Raw genomic sequence first — 21,079 nt, 5'->3', positions numbered from 1 at the left:
TGACCTCCGTTATTGCCAGACTAAACATTCCCATATGCTATGGAAGTTTTCAAATGGCCTTCATGTGCACCTGCAGCTCCAAAAAAGGGGAAAAGCTCTAAAGAAAAAGTTGTATGTGAAAGTTGGATGCAAGTTTTGCTTTAATAATCATACATCAGTCAAATTTTCCTTACATTGGCTCTGTTGGACCAGCAGAATATAATAATCATGTAGTGTCAAGACATACCTGTCCAGGTATAAATTAAATTAAATCTTTTTTTATTATTTTTTATAATTTAGCAACTGCTTTTAAGAAATCAGCACAAATGATGGTACTTACATTCAATGAGAAGCGTCTCTTGTGCTGGTGATCTTAGTTAAAATCCATACCCAGTGGTGGAAATCTTCCAGTGTTTCAGGGATTAATAGAGCTGCTGGACCTTTCACAGGCACTTGTCACAAATGCCAACTGACCGCCCTTTCTGCCCTCCTCCATTCACAGAAGCTGTACTATAGCTTCCATCAATGAAAGGTGCTCTATGAATGGAGGATGGGCAGATGAATTGATTGGCCACCTCCTCGATTCATAGAGTCAGATATTCACATAAAGACAAAAAAAAAACCAACACTAAAATATATCTACCATCCTGTTGAACAGGGTTTTTTTTCTCAGAGTAGGTGCAGAAACTCCCCACTCCCTTCTGAGTTACCCTTGTCTCTGCCCCCTACCCACCTCCAAGCACAAAGCCTTGGTTCCACCTCATACCCACCTCCCAGTGTTGCCCACTTTAGAGAATACAGAACCACATATCATATTGTTGTGCTAACTAATTTGGAATTTGTTAATGATAACAAGAAAAGTAGTAAAATAGATCCCCGGCAGCCAGCAACAATAGACCCCCTTAGCAAAAACAGATCCCCCCAGCAAAAATAAACCCCCAGGAGCGACAACAGATCTCTAAACCCTCCAGCAGCCAGCAATAATAGCCCCCTCCCTCAACAGTAGATCCCTCCCAGCAACAAATGCCCCGCAGAAACATTAGACCCCCCACTAAAAAAAATATTTCCTCCAGCAAAAATAGTTCCCCTAGCAGCAAGCATCAATAGACCCTCCAGCACACTCCAGCACCCCTTGCCCATTTCATACATCCAGTGCTGGATCTGCGTTCCACCATGTTTCCGCTGAAAAAAAAGCCCTGCTATTAAATAATATAAATATACAATTGTGTTCAAAATAATAGCAGTCAGACATCACTAACCGGATCAATCACTATTTTTGGTAGAAATGATATTTCTACATGGCAAATAATTTACTAGCAGGTGTAGTAGAGTAATAGAAATCCAACAGACCCAACAGTCATGACATGCATGCTGCTGATTCTGTGTCATTGAATCACTAATTGAAAGGGGCATGTTCAAAATAATAGCAGTGTGGGGTTCTATTAGTGAGGTCATTCATTCTTTGAAAAATAGGTGGCAATTATTGCCCTTATTTAAGGAAGGAAGGCAGCAAATGTTGTACATGCGGGTTACAGTGCATTTCTCTCTGAAATTCTGAGGAGGTCGTTCCAGACATTGTTCAGAAGAACAGCGTACCTTGATTAAAAAGTTGATTGGAGAGGGGAAAACATATAAAGAAGTGCAGAAAATGATAGGCTGCTCAGCTAAAATGATCGCAAATGCTTTAAAATGGCAACCAAAACCTGAAAGACGTGGAAGAAAGCCAAAAACTACCATTCGAATGGATAGAAGAATAGCCAAAATGGCAAGGACTCAGCCAACAATCAGCTCCAGGAAGATGAAAGAAGGTGTAAAGTTCCCTGTGAGTACTGTTACAATTAGAAGACGCCTATGTGAAGCCAAGCTATCTGCAAGAAGTCCCCGCAAAGTCCTACTGTTGGAAAAAAGACATGTGCTGAAGAGGTTACAATTTGCCAAAGAGCACATTGACTGGCCTAAAGAGAAATGGCGCAACATTTTGTGGACTGATGAAAGTAAGATTGTTCTTTTTGGGTCTAGTGGCCGGAGACAGTTTTTCAGACGACCCCCAAACACTGAATTCAAGCCACAGTACACTGTGAAGACAGTGAAGCATGGTGGTGCAAGCATCATGATATGGGGATGTTTCTCATACTACGGTGTTGGGCCTATTTATCTCATACCAGGGATCATGGATCAGTTTGAATACATCAGAATACATGAAGAGGCCATGCTGCCTTATGCTGAAGAGGAAATGCCCTTGAAATGGGTGTTCCAACAAGACAATGACCCCAAACACACCAGTAAACGTGCAACATCTTGGTTCCAGACCAACAAGATTGACGTTATGGAGTGGCCAGCCCAATCCCCGAATCTTAATCCAATAGAAAACTTGTGGGGTGACATCAAAAATGCCGTTTCTGAGGAAAAACCAAGAAATAGAGAAGAATTGTGGAATATAGTCCAATCATCCTGGGCTGGAATACCTGATCACAGGGGCCAGAAGTTGGGTGACTCCATGCAACACAGATGTACAGCAGTTCTCAGAAACAGTGCGACTACAACCAAATATTCATTAAGTCATTCAAAGGAAAGCAAAATCTTCAAACATTTTTCAGTTTATATAGTGAATGTTTGAGTTTGTAAAGAAGAATACAAACACTGCTATTTTTTTTGAACCGTCTAATATTCACTTTTCTTCAATTTTTTTTTGAGGAACAAGACAAGTTTGATATATTTTTCTTCATGTTTTGATTTGGAATAGAATGTGTCGTGTTCCCAATGCATTTGTGTGGATGGAAATAAAAGCTATTAGAAGGATTTTGAGCTTTATTCACTTTTTTCAACACACTGCTATTATTTTGAACACAACTGTATGTAAACAAATTCTATATAATTAAAGAGGAACTTCACCTGAAAGAAGAAGTTCTGCTTGTATGCATTCCCTCCCCCCCCCCCCCCTCCAATATCACATTTGGCAATTTGTGGGGGGGGGGGGGGAGCGGGAACCTGGTTTTGACAGGTGCCCACACACACTTCTGGTCAGATGCGCTTCTGGGACAGAAGTTCGGCCTCCCCCTCCTTCCCCCACAGCCTTCTGGGACCCTTTATACATTTGCAGTAGGAAACCGGCTGTGAAGCTGCAAGGCTTCCCTGCCTGTTTTCCTTACTTAAGATGCTGGCCCCTGCACCGGAAGCCAATTGAAGTACCAGCTCAGGTGAGGTCATCGCTGCATCCCTGGACAGGTATGTGTTCATATAGTAAAAGTCAGCAGCTACAGTTTTTGTAGCTGCTGACTTCTCATTTTTTGGGGACAGCCTAGAGCTCCACTGTAATATACCTAAGATTACGTATAAAGGGCAAGTGCAAAAACTCATGACTGTGAAGATGAGAAAATTCAAATGAGCAGGATGGAAAATTTCCTCGAACCAATGAAATGTGGTTTTCCTTCTGAAAAAATCCTACATATTGTAATGTGTATGTTCTCGGCACAAAAGAAACCCGTTTAATATGTTTGGAATTCTATTTAAATAACAGGTCTGGAAGAAATTTGAAGGAATTTAGAAGAGGCTAAGATGACTCAATGTTGGCATCATTGGATGGTCTAATAAAGGATTTTTCAGAATTTTCATATGAACATTCAGACAAGATTCTACTGGGGTATGAGCAGCTTCCATACACCTGCTATGTGATTACATTAGAAGGTTGGCTCCCATGATTCTGAGCAATAAAAAGTAATCAGGAATGAGCTAAGATTTCAATGCCTTTGTTGTGGATTTTGAAAATAATTCAAGAAAAATGCTTTTAGAAACAGAGATGGATGAGTACTTTTACTGCTTCAGAATATGTGAATATTTCGGGGTCTATTTATAAAAAATAATTCTAAAATTCACACGAAAGACCCGAATTACACCTGTAATGTTTGTAATATGGGTGAAAAAGAAGTTTCTACTTGTTGTCTTTCGCAGGGTGTGGACACCATTTTCCACCAGGTAAATTACAAGTTTGGCTGACCCACCCCATCCCCACCGACAACTTCCAGGGAAATGTGCAAGGAGTAGATGTCTGGGAAACAGCAGGAAGTCAAAGCCAGCTCCCACAGCCAAGATGGATCCAAAAAACAGCAAAGAACTGGCCTGAAAAAAGACAGCACTGGACTCCAGGGCTGATGAGTATCTGTTTCTTAAAACAGTATTTGTAGCTGCTGTTTATTTAATATTCTTAAAAACGACTGGAGTTCCTCTTTAAGAACATTTGACCAGATGAGTTAAAGGAGAAGCATGGCCTAAGTTCTTTTGACCCTACTTGCACTTAGTTGTGCACTCTTGTGACCCAGATTCTGATATCAAAGATCTGGTTCAGACAGTGCAGGGATCCCGACAATGATGTCAGGATCCACCCAGATGTCTGGCTGGCAGCTGGCTCAGCCTCTCAGCGTGTCACTGAGAGCCTGAGCCAGTCACTCCCACCTCCTTTACAGCCCGAAGCTCCAGTGAGTGCTGGAGGGGTAGAGCAGAGAGCTGTTACTGACAGTCCCTGGCTCTCTGCTCACAGAAGACCGAAAACTGGGCAATCAGCAGTCTTTGATTGCTTAGTTCTCTGTGTAGAGCCGGCTGGGGACAGATGCAGCATCAGATTGATGCTGCATCCATCTAGGTGAGTATAATAGCTCATGTACTTTTTTGAGCCACAGGCATTTTACTACAAGCAACCGGACACTCAGGTGTGAACAAGGACTATTGATAACAATAGGTTTTTGCTCAGACTAAAAGCTACAAAATTGAATGAGGCCTAAACGTTGTCTTTTTAGATTCCTGCACCTTTTTTAAAGAAAATGTGACCATCAGAGAAAATAGCCCAACACTGCATGCTCAGTCCTCATGCACACGGGACGTTTTTACAGCGGCTGTTTTTGGCTTTTGACGTTTTTTTCTACAGCTAGTAAACCCCCAGCATGTTATCGTATGTGTCCATGCACACAGACTGGAATCAGTGCTTTTTTGGCAGGGATGTTTTTTGGTTGGAAAAAAACCCAGGACTAGTGGGCTTCTAGAGGAGTTTTTTTATCTGTAAAAACGCTGAAAAACGCAGCAAAACGCAGTAAGACGTGGTAAACCGCAGAAAACCAGCATTTTTGGAAATTTTTTTAACTAAAAAAAATAAATTTTTAGGGTCCAAAAAACCTCTAAAAAACGCCAAAATTGGCAAAACGGCACTAAATACTAAAACAAAAACGCTGAAAATCTCATGTTTTTAACGTGACTTTTCACAGCTAATGTTACCAGCGTTATGCAGAACATGTAGAGTGATCCCTGCAGATAGGGAAATGATATACAGAATTGATACATTCTGCTCAAATGTTCTTATGGCTATTTTCTCTAATGCTGGCCATATATGGGTTGAAATTCAACCGCTTTTTCGTCCGAAAATCGGACCTAGGAATAATTGGTCGATACTCGCTGTGTTGGTGGGTCAATGGCACCGGCCGATGTTTGTGGTTCCTCCCCTTTTCAGTGATCGGGCATGTTGGAAAATTCGCAAAAAACGACTGATTTTCGACTCAATGGTGGTCAAATCGTAGGATCATTTTTCCGGAAAGAATATGCGCGTGAGCCGTGACCTGGAAGGAACAGAAGTTTCGCCTGTTATATGGGGTGAACTTTATGACTTGGTCGGCTGATTTTCAAAATCATTGATGGCACCATTGGATTACCGAGCGAATGACGTTTTCGATTTTCGGACTAAAAATCATTCGGAATTCGACCCATGTATGCCCTGCATTAGTCCTCGGTCACACCGGTGCAAATTGTCATTCAAATTGATTGTTTCAAACAGCATGACAAGTCACACCTTATTGTCCACAATGAAAGCGGTCAAATCGATGGAGTCACACCGATTTTGAACGTAGTTCATACACTACTATTTGCAAGTTCAGGTGCGATTTGCATAGACATAGATGTTTTCCAAGTCGCACTGAAATCTGACTTTCAATTCAAGCAAAGTCGCACGATTTCAAAGTCGGATTCAGTGCGAATTAATGTTAAAAAATGTTAAAAAAGGCAACAAGTAAAAAAACTGACATTTCACACATAGTACAAACGCTTATTATATGATTTGTGACTTTTCCGTGAATGCTGAGACATTCACGCTATATTTTTTTGTTATAATTGTATGGTGTGTATAATCTGGACACAGGGTCACTTTAAGAATGGAAATGCTTCCCAGCACACATTTAAAGATGAAAACCTCTTCAGTTGGCGTCTTATGATTATTACATGCCTCTCTACAGGAAACTAGTCACTTTCTCAGCATTAAAACTTCATGCTGAGGAGAGATTCATCCCACGAGTCGTGTTCACTGTCTCCGATGCGTTTCATGGTGACGTACCTCTGCAGGCTATTGGTCTGTTGAGGTTTCGGGCTGGATTTTGTGTTTCCATGGATACTCTTCTTTTTCTGCATGCCGGCTAACTCGCTCTTCAGCTTCCTCTCTTTGACTATCTGCATCAGTTCCCCCAGTTCTTCCTGCAGGAGAGAAAGTAGGTTGTTGCTGTGATCGGGCACTGGAGAGTAGTCTGAATACATTAGCCGAGAGGAACGAGGATTCATACATTTTTCAATAGTCTCTTCCCACCAGAACATCACAGAGACTTGATAAAGAGGAATATTTCATGGTATTAGGACTAAACGCTGATGGAGGGGGGGAAGAAGGAGCTGACAATCTGGATACAAGAGTCAGATTTGTAGCCACTAGGTAATTATCTAATTGAAGAAGATGTTTTTATTTAGAGGTCCCAGCTTAAGCAATTGCCCTAGATGCATGGAGTTTGCTGGAAAGTGATGAAACAAGAACAGAACTTTTTTTTTTTGAAGCAACAGCTTCCTAAAGGACCTCTGCTAGTGCAGCACAGTAAGGAAAGGCATCATTGCAGAGGACCGTTAAAGGAGTTGTCCACTTTCATATAAAGCTTGTATCTTAGAGCCTTTACAACAAGATGGTGAATTTTTAAAGAACTGCATATATTTATAAATACACTGATATCATGTAGGGCAGCCTTTCTCAACTTTTTCAACACAGAGGAACCCTTAAAAAAACTTTCTGGTCTCAGGGAACCCCTGCTAAAAGTTACTATAGCTACAACTCATAATACACTGCTCAATAAAACGAAAGGAAGACTTTTTAATCAGAGTATAGCATCAAGTCAACGAAACTCCTGGGATATTGATCTGGTCAGTTAAGTAGCAGAGGGGGTTGTTAATCAGTTTCAGCGGCTTTGGAGTTAATGAAATTAACAACAGGTGCACTGGATGGGCAACAATGAGACGATCCCCAAAACAGGAATGGTTTTACAGGTGGAGGCCACTGACATTTTTTCCCTACTCATCTTTCCTGACTGTTTTTCATTAGTTTTGCATTTGGCTAGGGTCAGTGTCACTACTGGTAGCATGAGGCAATACCTGGACCCTACAGAGGTTGCACAGACAGCTAAACTCCAGGATGGCACATCAATACGTGCCATTGCCAGAAGCGTTGCTGTGTCCCCCAGCACAGTCTCAACAGCATGGAGGAGACTTCAGGAGACAGGCAGTTACTCTAGGAGAGCTGGACAGGGCTGTAGAAGGTCCTTAACCCATCAACAGGACCGGTATCTGCTCCTTTTGTACTGCCAGAGCCCTACAAAATGACCTCCAGCAAGCCACTGGTGTGAATGTCTTTTGATCAAACAATCAGAAACAGACTTCATGAGGGTGGCCTGAGTACCCGACATCCTCTAGTGGGCCATGTGCTCACTGCCCAGCACCATAGAGCTCGACTGGCATTTGCCATTGAACGCCAGAATTGGCAGGTCCACCACTGTGCTTTTCACAGATGAGAGCAGGTTCACCCTGAACACATGTGACAAATGTGAAAGAGTCTGGAGAAGCCATGGAAAACCTTACGCTGCCTATATCATTGTTCAGCATGACCATTTTTGTGGTGGGTCAGTGATGGTCTGGGGAGGCATATCCATGGAGCGACGTACAGACCTCTTACAGGCTAGACAATGGCACCCTGACTGCCATTAGATATTGGGATGAAATCCTTGGACCCTTTGTCAGACCCTATACTGGTGCAGTGGGTTCCTCCTGGTGCACGACAATGCCTGGCTTCATGTGGCGAAAGTATGCAGGTAGTTTCTGGAGGATGAAGGATTTGATACCATTGAATTGACCCCACGTTCACAGAACCTAAATTCAATAGAACACCTCTAACAAATCATTTTTCGGTCCATCCCACGCCACCAGGTTGCACCTCAAATTGTCCAGGAGGTCAGTGATGCCCTGGTACAGACTTGGGAGGAAATACTCCAGGACACCATCCGTCATCTCATTAGGAGCATGCCCCAATGTTGTCAGGTATGCATAAAAGCACGTGGGGGCCATACAAACTACTGAGGACCATTCTGAGTTGCTGCAATGAAATTTCAGCAAAATAGACTCGCCTGCTCCATCATTTTTTCACTTTCATTTTTGGGGTGTCTTTGAATTCAGTCCTCTGTAGGTTGATAATTTTCATTTCCATCAAACAATGGGGCATCCTTACGTTCCTGACACTTTACCCAGTCCATATCAGTATAGATATCCAGCATGATACTTTTCCCCATTGAGATCTGTGGTCATTGGGAAGAATTACCCCCTTACACAGACCGGTGCTGGCCCATGGGCTGCTGGGGGCCAGGTAGGGTTGCCATCCCATCCCCAACCCAAACACATATTAATTACACAGGTTCTGGGACTAATTTAATGCAGATGAGGCACTAAGTGACTTTAATTACCACCTTAATAAACCAGAGAACCTGTGTAATTAATATGTGTTCGGTTTTAAAGGGATGAGGTGGCAACCTTAGAGCCAGTCTCCCAGCACCACTACTCCCGTCCCTCTCTGTGGTCATGGAGAAGGGGAGGAGAGCCATGCAGGATCTCGTAGAGCACTGGTGAGACCTCAAGGAACCCCTAGAAACCTCTGGAGGAACCCTTAAGTTCCATGAAACCTTGGTTGAGAAACCCATTATTTAGGCAAGGAATGTGTCTAATGAATGTAGGTCAATGCGTTTCTTGGGTGCTCCTCCTTCTTCTGGGCCCCGAAGAAGCAGGGGCACCCCCGAAACGTGATGACCTATGTCATTAGACACATTTAATATTTAAGAAAGGTGTTTGTACCTATAGATCAATCTTTTTAGATGTTAACTCTAAGATAATTTTGTAATTTTACATATAATTCTGTTTGCTTGTATAAATCTTTATGAACCCCAGGGGTAAATTTAAAGTCCCACTTTAAATTACCTATTTTTATGGACAAGCAGTGGATTGGCCTTTTATGGGTTAAAACAAAAGGCGTGTAGGTCGCTGGGGCTGACCCACGTGGAGTAATGGAGGATGTATGTGTAGGCCTCAACCCTCACTCTGGCCACACACTCTGACGCCCCACCTTCTGTGACAAAGCCCTGATGGGTGGGGCGAAATACATCAGAGGTCTTGGGCTGAGGCCAACACATACACTCTCCATTACTCCATGTGGGTCGGTCTGAGAGATCTCCATATTTCTGTTTTGACTCCACACACTCCTGGATGGTGTTCAGGACGCCTGCTCCCACCTCCAGCACATCGGTAGGGTTACCTTTTATTGACCGACTTGGAGCGGCACCACAAGCCTGTCAGAAAAGGTGAGAAGGTGATATAACGCCTACTCACCACCTGTCAAACGCTCTATGAAGACTAATCCACCATAGACCATGTAAATGAGCCCTTACCCTAGGTTCACTCCTAAGTGTTTCTGCAGCGTTTTATGTTTTGCAGAAACGCAGTAGAGCCTATTTAACATGATTTCCTATGAGACATTTTCACATCTCCGCGTTTTCACCAGGTGTGTTTTTTGGAAAGGGTCAGGGACTTTTTTTAACGCAAAAAATTGCGTTTTTGATTCTATAGACTTCAATGGAAATGCTGCAGAAAAGCATGTAGTGCATTTTTGATGTGTTTTGCATTTTAAATCTGCCTAGCAACAAGAAAAATAAGAAAAAAAAAATGCATCAAAAAACGCAGCAAAATGCAGTTGCAAAAACGCAATGCAGAAATGGCTCAAACGCAACCTGCATAGGTGTGAACCTAGCCTTAGTCTGTGTTGCTAGACTTGCCAGTTCAGTTTGAAACAACAGCCTGCCATCCATAAACTGTTCACCAGTGAGGTCTCAAAGGACATAGCCAGCCAAAGACAGTTGCAACAGCTTCTTGCACAAGGGGTAATTTCAACTGCCTCTTGGAAAAGTACGATGGTTTCATCTATGGAGCCTGAAGCCCAAATTAACTCCCCTGGCGGTATTCCCGAGTGTAGCTCGGGGTAAAGTTTCAGTACCACAAGCGGTAACCCCGAGCAACACTCGGGCTTACTATGCGGTGCTGCTCTGGGATCTGTTCTTCACTTACCTTGTCCTGCGCTCCCGCGATGTCCTCCCTGCAGTGTCCCCTGTAATGTCCTCTGGCCGGCATCTGTCTTCTGGGTTCCGTTCCCTGTGACGTTGGAACGTACGGGGGACAGAACGGTGGGAGATTTGAAAATGACAAAAAGTGACATTCACTAAAATCACATAGTATAACATTACTGTATCAAACCATTTCACATACATTTTGTCCCGAGTGCTTTGTCCTGCGCCCTGCCTGCATTTTTACTGTTCTTTCTGCCTGGAAACTGAAAAACGTCCATGGCGTCCAAAAAGCGTCCCTTTAGGTCAAAATCGGTTTTAGACCGGCTAGAGAACAGCGATAGTAAATTAGAACCACTTGCAGAATTGAGTGATAATGATTCGTGGGGGAAATTCGTCATCAGACACTGAAAACGATTTTGCGACTAAGCTCAGCGATCTGCAAACTTGGCGCTATATTTCAAATTTCAGTGTTTTTGGTTTGATTATATTATTGAATTAAATTTATTATTATTATATTATTATTTTTTATGATTATTTATTAAATTATAATTTATGATTTTGTGTTTCAAATTTTAATATACTCGGGATGTTTACTAGACTTTTGTTCAGACAGATTTCAGTGAGTTATTCCTAAAAATTACAGGCCTACAATAAAAAAAATACATATTTCCATGCAAAAAAAATGTACCGCTTTGAGCACAGAAATATGGACATAATCAGACCGCTAGGGAGGTTAAGGGATTGGATTCCAGCAAACGTACTTACTACATAGACATATCATAATGAACTATGTCTTGCTGGAGTTTTTCTTTAAGAAACAGAATGAATCCTGGATGTGTGTCGGTGACAGCTCTTGCTTAGTTTTCAGGGGTTGTTAATTAGCCTGCAGTGTCTTTTTCATGTCAAGCCTTGTTTTAATCATTACATCAGAAATTAATTGCCGTATTGTGAATGAGGCAAAGGAAATCAACAGCAAAACTCAAATGAGATCTAAGAGGATAAGCAGAGGAAAAAGCCTGACTTGTGAATTTCAATTAGGTCATATAAGAAATTAATTAAGATCAGAGACTGCCACTTTTAAATTGCTAACAATTACATTTGTGCATTTTTAGGAGAGAAGCTGAGTGTGTGCGATGGGCATGGTGGTCGGGCTACACCTCGATTATATCCGCTGATTATGATGCAAGCTGAGTACCAGCCTATGTTACATGACCTGTTTAGGTATTATGCAGTCCATTGATATTCTGCAAGAGTCAGATCAGCGTCTGTTCGCTTAACAGATAATTAGCTGGAAAAACTCCCTTTAATGCCCCGTACACACAATACGAAAATCGTACGAAAAATTTTGCGGAACCGCTGATGGAACGATTTTCTCTTCGTTGATGAGCAGGATGTTTTAACTGATAACGATATTGTGAACAAAAAAATCAACAGTGAAAAATGTCGTTTCGCATACGAACGACCGATTTTCTATGCGGCGGTATGACGGTCGTACGAAAAAAATCTATCAAGCGCTATCACACATGAGTGGAAATAGAAGATGACCCGGATGTTCATGTCCAAGGAATCTTCGTAAACACGAACAAAAAATCCAAATGTTAAAAGTAGATCGGCCTAATGAGATAATGAAACCAGAATTCTGCAGATTATATTTTATGTATCACTATTTATGTATATAGGTCATGTAATAAACAATATTATACTCATTGCTGGTAATTGTTGTGTATATCGCTCTTTCTGGCCGGAAGGGTGTGGCTACAAGGTCACACGCACACCGCATCACTTCCACTTGTACGGAAGACGTCAAAACTACGTATTGCCCGACGAATTATTTTTTTAGATTGGTTAATGTGGGCCACGATTTTGACTAACGAACAAAACGACTCTTGGTCGTCGGATGACCGATCGGTCGATTTTCTAATCGTGTATTCCCACCTTAAGAGACTGCTTCTAATCTCAGCTTGTTACCTGTATGAAATACACCTGGTAGCCAGAAATCCTGCTGAATGATAGGGGATCAAATACTTATTTCCCTCATGAACATGCAAATCAGTGCATCATTTGTTAGACATGCAAGTCTTTTGAATTTTTTGTTGCTATTCTGTCTCTCAGGGTTACAATACACCGAACATTCGATTTGTAGACTGATCATTTCTTTGTGAGTGGGCAAACATTCAAAATCAGCAGGGGAGCAAATACTTATTTCCTTCACTGTATTCCACAAAGTTTTGGGTGGAAATTCTTACATATTACATATTGTGGACATTCACTTGATTAACCTCCCTGGAGGTATTCCCGAGTGTAGCTCGGGGTAAAGTTTCAGCACCACAAGCGGTAACCCTGAGCTACACTCCGGAATACACTGCAGCGTTGCCCTGGGATATGTTCTTCTCTTACCTTGTCCTTCGCTCCCGCGATGTCCCTCCTGCAGTGTCCACTGTAATGTCCTCCGGCGGATGCCGGCATCTGTCTTCCGCGTTCCGTCCCCTGCGACGTCAGGACGTACGGGGGAAGGAACCGGTGGGAAATTTAAAAATGTGAAAAAGTGACATTCACTAAATACACTAAATCCACATAGTATAACATTGCTGTATCAAACCATTTCACATACATTTTGTCCCGAGCGCTTTGTCCTGTGCCCTGCCTGCATTTTTACTGTTCTTTCTGTCTGGAAACTGAGAAACGTCCATGGCGTCCAAAAAGTGTCCCTTTAGGTCAAAAGCGGTTTTAGACCGGCTAGAGAACAGCGATAGTAAATCAGAACCACTTGCAGAATTGAGTGATAATGATTCGTGGGGGAAATTCATCATCAGACACTGAAAACGATTCTGCGACTTTGCTCAGCGATGTGCGAACTTGGCGCTCTATTTCAAATGTCAGTGTTTTTGGTTTGATTATATTATTGAATTAAATTTATTATTATTATATTATTATTTTTTATGATTATTATATTAAAATGTATGATTTCGTGTTTCAAATTTTATCATACCCGGGATGTTTACTAGACTCTTGTTCAGACAGATTTCAGTGAGTTATTCCTAAAAATTACAGCCTACAATAAAAAAAAGACATATTTCCATGCAAAAAAAAGTACCGCTTTGAGCACAGAAATACTGACATAATCAGATCGCTAGGGAGGCTACTTGTGGGACTTTTATAATTTATTTTATTTTTACAAGGTCAGTTGGGGGACTTTTATTTATTTGAACATTATCAACTGTGGTATTTTATTTATTTGCACATAATTAATTGCAGGACTTTTTTTTATGTATTTACTTATATTGATGTTTGTTGTATGAATTTTATGAATTAGCGCAGAACTTTTTTTTTTACAATGGAAAATATCTCCTAGTGTCTTTGCAGCTTTTTCCTATTGATATTATCTTATTTACATTAGCGTGGTTTTTATTGTATTTAGGCCCCTTTCACACGGGGAGGACATGTCAGCGGATCTGCTTGCTCAGCGGGGGGTTCTCTCCGCTGATCCCCACTGACCAAGTGGATGACAGGTCTGTGCCCACTCCGCTGCTGCAGAACGGACACAGACACAGCCCGCTGTCCTCTATTGGCGGTTGGATGGAAACGGTCCGCCTGTCCATTTCCATCTGAATTCAATCCCATCCAATCTTACAGATGGAAGGGAATGGATCTCCGTCTCTTTTTGGCGGATCGGATTGGATGTTGGCAGGTATAAATGTTCACATGTCCGTTTACACCTGCTGCTTCATAGAGGAGAATAGAGGTTCCAAAAAATCGGCAGGTGGACCCGATCGGAACATCCATGTAAAAGGGGCCTAAGTTCCTGTTCTGTAGCCTTTTAGCTGTTGTTATTGTCTAAGTCCCTGCTCACACTGGATGTGAATTGGCATGCGATTTGCATGCCATTCGACTTGCAAATCGTATGCCAAGTCGCACCCTATTATCCACAATTACAGCGGTCATATTGGTCGGAGCCGCACCGATTTCTGAAGTAGTACATGCACTACTTTTGGTGTGATTTACATAGACATCTGTGTCGGATGTCTTGCAAATCACACCTGAAATTGGCATGTCCGCCAACTTTGAAATCATACGACTTCACTGTAAGTCACACGATTTCAAAGTCTGGCTTGATGTGACCGGGGGGGGGGGGGGGGGTAAGGCTGCTGCTTACTGCTAGCCTCACCAGATCTGCAGTGAGATAAAGGCCTGGTTCACATTAGGGCGGGCCATGCGGCCCACGTTTGCTCACGCACAGCAGTCAGATCATTTAAATGGGCTGTTTTGATGTGTGTCCCGCACAAAAAAGGTGCATGCACCTTTTCAAAAATGCATACGCAGGGAAACTGCATGGTCTTTTTGACCATGTGGTTTCTGTGCGGTTTCCATACCTGTGATCGCACTGCGGACTGAGATGTGTGGAGGTGCCAGTCAGAATGAGTGGCAGCCCTGTGCGTCTCGTAAGAGCAGCACAATTCAGCTACTTGTGGCTGCGGGTATGGGAACAGATGTGATTCCTGCACCCGCAACCGACCCATAGAGTGTAAATCAAGGGTCAGTGAAGTCATTACTGTACTGTTCATCTATTCTCCTTGCTGGAGAGGAAGCTCTACCTGGGAACCTGCAATGCAAAGATCTTCCTGCTACTGCTTCATTCATTCTGTGTATCTGTGCTTCCTCCACCAGCCCGGCTGCTTCCTGATCATAATCACAGCAGTCATCAGACCACTAGTCACCAGAAAGTCAACACTGAGTGTGCCTCATTCAAATGCTGGGTCCTTACCTCCATTTAGGCCACCAATGTGCAACCAATCAGGCCACCAGCACTGCAGCTAAACCATGGCCAGGTGCTGTTTTAAATGGCTAGTGCATGTGTTGCTCAGTGTTCCAGCAATGTGTCTGTATGCTAGCTGTCAGGCCCCCTGTGTGTCCAGAGTTTTTTTTTTCTTGCATCCTGGGGATCCCCGGTGACTTCCCGCCTTCCCAAAGCGTCTGTGTTTCCTGTGAAATTAGCATTCCAGCACTTGGTGTGGACTCCTGTGTACACAAAGTGAGCATTCCTGTGTTCTTGTGATCCCAGCACTTCCAGAAAACTCTTTACTCCCAGAGACTCTCACTCCTGTGTTCCTGTGATCCCAGCACCCCAGTGATCCTGCAGCAGGCCCTGGCTGGGACAAAAAATAGGCCTGGGAATTTTAGAATGAGCAGCCAGGGGGCCCTTCCCTTGGAGCCCAGTGATAGAATGCCAGGGCCTGGTCACAAGTGTGACCTTTGCAACCCTGGTAGTTCTGCCACTTGTGTAGTTTTTTTTTAAATCATTATTTACCACTTTATTTAATTTAATTTTTTTTTACAATTTAAGTTTTTTATTTTTTTTTTTACAATTTTTTAGGAGCTTGGTTGGAGGGGCTTTGGTGAGATATCAGGGGTCTAAACAGACCCTTGAGGTCTCATTTTTGAGACAGAGAAAGGAGATTGAGCCCTCAAGCAGCACAGAATGAATGGATAGCAATAGCTCTGCACAGAGCTTCCTGTCCATTCATAAACTGAAGCATAGTAAACACAGTTTACTATGCCACAGTTACAGTATGAATGGACAAAGTCAGTATCGGTACTGATCACTGACTGCCCATTCAGACAAGGAAGGGGCCAGTAAATGACATATTTACCGGCTCCTTCCCCGGATCTCCACCCTGACAGATCACTCCAGCACTGCCGGGTTCTCCCCTTACCTGCTGGCTACTGGGGGGGAGGAGGGGGAGCCAGGAGAGAGCACACAAGGGCCCGGAGAGAGCACAGGGGCCTGAGGGCAGCAGAAAGAAGGATAGGAGGGGTGGGAGGGCTGCATGCACATAGAGAGGAACCGATCCATTTCTCTCCTGCAGTCTCTGAATGCCTGCAGAGTGCATTGGTGCTTTGGCATTCGTTGTTGCCTGTTAAAGTGAGTCAGAGGGCCGGGAGCTGTCCTGCATCAAAGTCCATCATTCCCTTGTGGGGTGCTTTGGTGAATATCAGGTGGCTCCTTAGACCTTCACTTCAGCCCTTTTTAGCGATCTCATCTCCACTGAATGTGCAAGCACTCTGAGTCCCATTTTCTCTTCTAGTGCCTGCTGGGCCTGATGATCTGTGTCATTGTTGGTGTGTTGTGTCGGATCTGTCACTGTGTGGGATTGCTAAGTTCAGGTGTTCTCTGTGTGTGTGTTTGGGCTGGGGTGCCTGCTGCTGCTGCTCAGCGTTTTACCTCCCCCCATTGCCTAGGGAATTCCAGCCTGCGAAGGGCCAGGAGCTGTCCTGCATCAAAGCCCATTATTCCCTTGTGGGGTGCTTTGGTGAATATCAGGTGGCTCCTTAGACCTTCACTTCAGCCCTTTTTAGGAATCTCACCTCCACTGAATGTGCAAGCACTCCGAGTCCCGTTTCTCCTCCTGCCTCATGTCACATTTGCTCCTGCTGTCTCCACGAGTCCCCTTTGTCAAATCGATTTTCCAGAATGTTGTCAACCACTTTGCGTCCCAAGCTGCCAGTGTCCCTTAGAGGAATGATACCTTCTCAGTATCTTTCCTGAGCCCTGCGCCTCTACACAGTTCCAGGTACATTCTCTAGATTCCCGGTCTGCCCTGTTTCTAGCAGATACAGATTCCCTTCTTGATGTTAAGCAAGTAGATGGGCTAGTGTCTTTTTTTTTTAATCTGAATATTTAGGCCATGTTCCTTGTGTGTTTTTAAAAGATTTATTTTCAAGTAGCCCTTTCCTATATCCCACCTTCAAGCAGAACTCTAGTAAAAAAAATAGCCCATAAAAAGATAAAATAAAATAAAAAGCAGCCTGTGTTGCAATACTTACCTTCGACCCAAAGCTGGCCCTTGCAGTACTCCTTTTCCACCATAAGATGTCATCAGTTATCTGGGTTGTACGACGGCCATATTAGTCCAGCATCATTTCTCTGAGCCCAGGCTGTCATGTTTCTGTCCCCAGCCTGTAAAGAAGTAGCACTCTGCTGTCCAGGGATTGCAATAGTTTGATTCTGTTCAAATTCAGGTACTAACACTAACTGCATTTTAAAACGACATATATGTTAATGACCACAGAGCTGCATTAATCTGTATTTGTTATATCTGCTTGGGGTTCAGCATTAAGCATTTTTGGAGAAGCATGGAGGTACAAAGGGAGTACGACACATCCTAGGAAATTCAAATCAAAGTGTCCCAACAAAGTTTGAAAAGCTTTGCTGTAGATCTCTTTTTCTTGGATCTGTCCTCAAGGACAATCAACATGAATCGAGATATCACATGCTTAGAGCAGATTTTCCGGTTCTAATTTCGGCTTGACTAATTGATTCATTAAGTGTTAATTAGGGAAGCATTGAGATCCTTGCCTGGTGGTTGCCCTTGAGAACTTGGCAACACATGGGCTTGTCTGCTATTTTACTAATGAAACTAGGGGGAGCTGTAAAGAGGCTACAAAGATTGAACCGGGGCAATTTCCAAGCTATTATCTCATCATACTACTTTGCAATCACATATGAGCTATAGCAATGTGGCCTAAAGCTGAATTTGATATGAAAGACACAAACTAGCAGTGTTCTGTGTTTTTTAATACATAAATAAAGTGTTTCTTAGGTACATATACCTAAGGAAGTGAGGATACGTAGGAGGATTTGTTTCCTCTGTGTAAGTTATATCTGTTTATCTGCAGTCTTTTCTTTTCTACAGCTGTTCAAAGTGCAGATTTTATACAGCTTGTCTGAGCTTTCAGAAAGCAAAGGGCAGGGAGCTGAAGTTACGCACTGCAGAGTTCAGTAAGAGCTGATTGGAGGGAAGGGACACACCAGGGCCAGTGCTTCCACTAGGCAGCCGCTTAGGGCGCACTGCCACCTAGGGGCACCTGGGCACAGCACAGGACGGCACTTTTTCTGTGTGGGACACTGGGTGTCTGGGGCCAGTGTAGCAGCTGTGCTGCCACTCCTTCCAGTGTTGCTCTCAGACTCAGTCCCTTATTGCAAGCTGGCTGTCAGCTGCTGATCACTGTGGAGTTCCAGCCCTTCTCTTCCCATTCGTCAGCAGAGGTGGAGCTGCGTCTGCGGAGGAAGGTGATGTCTGACTCTGATGTCTTGTGTCTGTGAGTGTGACCCGACCGGACATCCATCAAATGTGCAATGTGTCAGTGAGTGATGACACAGCCTGCTCTTCTAGTGTCTGCTGGGCCTGCTGATCTGTGTCAGTGGTGGTGTGTTGTGTCGGATCTGTCACTGTGTGGGATCGCTCAGTTCAGGTGTTCTCTGTGTGTGGGGGCTGGGGTGCCTGCTGCTGCTGCCTGGCTACTGGCACAGCGTTTTATCTCCCCCCCATTGCCTGGAGAATTCCAGCCTGGGATCTGTCAGATTGTGGATCCATCATCCTCCACTCACTGCAACTGTCACCCTGCCACTGCCAGCCACAGATACAGTCCATCCGTGACATTGATTTTGTCTTTAATATTGGTGCTGGTGACATCTTATGGCACTTATTTTTTGCAAATTAAAAGACATTTAGCAGTTTCATGTTTTGTTGATTTAATATTTTCTACTGTTTTTACAAATTTTTTTTTCTTTCTTTCTTTCCCAATAAGTGCCAACCGATCGCTTCCACACCTCCCAATAAGTGCCGCCCTGTCACTTCCACTCTCTGAATAAGTGCCGACCAATTGCTTCCACTCTTCCCAATAAGTACCGCCCTATCACTTCCACTCTTCCCAACAAGTGCTGACCGATCGCTTCCACTCTTCCCAATAAGTGCCAACCGATCGCTTCCACTCTTCCCAATAAGTACCGCCCTATCACTTCCACACTTCCAAATAAGTGGTGCCCTATCGCTTCCAATCTTCCCAATAAGTGCCGACCGATCGCTTCCAATCTTCCCAATAAGTGCCGACCGATCGCTTCCAATCTTCCCAATAAGTGCCGACCGATCGCTTCCACTCTTCTCAAAAAGTACTGCACTATCGCTTCCACACTTCCCAATAAGTGCTGCCCTATCGCTTCCAATCTTCCAATCTTCCCAATAAGTGCCGACCGATCACTTCCACTCTTCCCAATAAGTGCCGCCCCATCGCTTCCTCTCTTCCCAATAAGTGCCGAACGATCGCTTCCACTCTTCCCAATAAGTGCAAACCGATCGCTTCCACTCTTCCCAATAAGTGTCGACCGATCACTTCCACTCTTCCCAATAAGTGCCGACTGATCACTTCCACTCTTCCCAATAAGTGCTACTCCCCCATGGCAGGGACCACCAGGTAAGGGGAGAGATGGAAGTTCGCTTGACTCACCTTCCTGCTAATGACCCAGAAGTAACCTGTAAAATATCCCTTTTGGTTCCCGTATCACTTTCCCCAGCCAATGTGGCCCCACCCCCACATACACTTGAGCGTACAAACATAAAAGCAGGTGCCTATGCATGAAAACATGAGTTGCGATACACACGTTACCAGTGTGACAGCAATAATTCTAAAACATAGAAAATATCACTTCTCCAATTCCCGCCAAACCTGTATGGGCTCGTTCACACTAGGCTGTTTTGCCAACGCTTGCCAAACGCCCCTATAGCTTTTGGCAAGCGTTGGTCCGGCGTTTGCGGAGCGTTATTAACGCTCGGCAAACGCTCCGCAAACGCCGCATGCGCGGTTTAGCGGCGGTTGCTAGGCGTTTGCCGAGCGTTAATAACGCCCCACAAACGCCTATAATGCAGTTTGAGTGGTGTTACCGCTCCGCAAACGCCCCGCAACCGCGTCGCAACCGCACCGCAAACGCCGGCCGGGCGTTTGCGGAGCGGCACCATAGACGAGAATAGGAGGCTTCAAAGCCTCCTGACTCGTCCAGAGGTGTCCGTTTTGCCGCGACGCGACGCAAACGCTCCCGTTAGAACAGCACCATGTGCTGTAATGTGCAGAATTGGCAGAGGCGTTTAGGAAGTGGTAAAAACGCTTCCCAAACGCCTCTCTGCCGCCTGCACACAAGGCTAGCGTGAACGTAGCCTATCAGTTGGATCAGCATGTGAATAGACTGGTGCAAGACAGACAGGATAAGGGGGTACAACCAGTCTCCCTGTACGGGGCCCAGGCAGATGGGTGCATTGGATGTGGGCAGAGGTGGCGATTACTGGAACAGATCCCCTGTATGGCTCTCTCTGCAGCAGCTAAAAGATGGCTTCTTCTTCTCTTCCTCCCACTGACTTTCAGCTGAAGCAGAGAGAGTCAGACAGGGGATTGGTCCCAGTAATTGCCCCTCCTGCTGCACCCATTACTCTCCTTGTGCACCATAACCCTACTCCCCAGGCCCCCCTGTATGCCCCCACCCCGAGAGCGCTGCCAACTTCCCTCTTCTCCTTCCCACCGACAACTGCATGCACACAATAGGATCCTTCAGGATGGAGAGTGGGGAAAGGGTCTGGTAAATATGTCACATTTACAAGCCCCTTAATTTCCTGAATGAACACAATGAGTGATCAGTACCAATCACTCACTCTGTTAATTCATAACTGTGTTGTTGGGGGTTTTTTCTCTTTATTGGGGGGAGGACCCTTTCAGATTGGCTGTATGGGGCCCTGTGGTTTCTAACAGCATACCTGAAGACAGACAGAATCACCTTGTCAGGCTCTAGTAGACGTCAACAAAATGGTGGCCCTCTGCACACAGACACCAACTCC

At 44.1% G+C, this 21,079-nt stretch overlaps 1 protein-coding gene and 1 long non-coding RNA gene across 2 annotated transcripts in view; one reads left to right on the top strand and one right to left on the bottom strand.

Annotated features, from left to right (window-relative positions):
- Positions 1–12,127, top strand: part of LOC149462037 (uncharacterized) — a 124,031-nt gene extending 111,904 nt beyond the window's left edge. Inside the window, exons 4-5 of the long non-coding RNA XR_016312726.1 lie at positions 3,497–3,619; positions 11,534–12,127. This is a non-coding gene — a long non-coding RNA (uncharacterized LOC149462037). The remainder of the gene's footprint in view (positions 1–3,496; positions 3,620–11,533) is intronic.
- LOC149462036 (uncharacterized) overlaps positions 1–21,079 on the bottom strand; it is a 199,697-nt gene that overhangs the window by 22,220 nt on the left and 156,398 nt on the right. Inside the window, exon 18 of the mRNA XM_089677513.1 lies at positions 6,347–6,483. Within this exon, the coding sequence (XP_089533639.1) occupies positions 6,347–6,483 (137 nt within the window). The remainder of the gene's footprint in view (positions 1–6,346; positions 6,484–21,079) is intronic.

The sequence above is a fragment of the Staurois parvus genome, unplaced genomic scaffold, assembly GCF_062004578.1.
Source record: "Staurois parvus isolate SC_StPar_1 unplaced genomic scaffold, SC_StPar_1.0 ptg000187l, whole genome shotgun sequence".
NCBI lineage: Eukaryota > Metazoa > Chordata > Amphibia > Anura > Ranidae > Staurois > Staurois parvus.
Note: the sequence above shows the minus strand (reverse complement) of the source record. Positions and strands in the feature narration are given on the sequence as shown.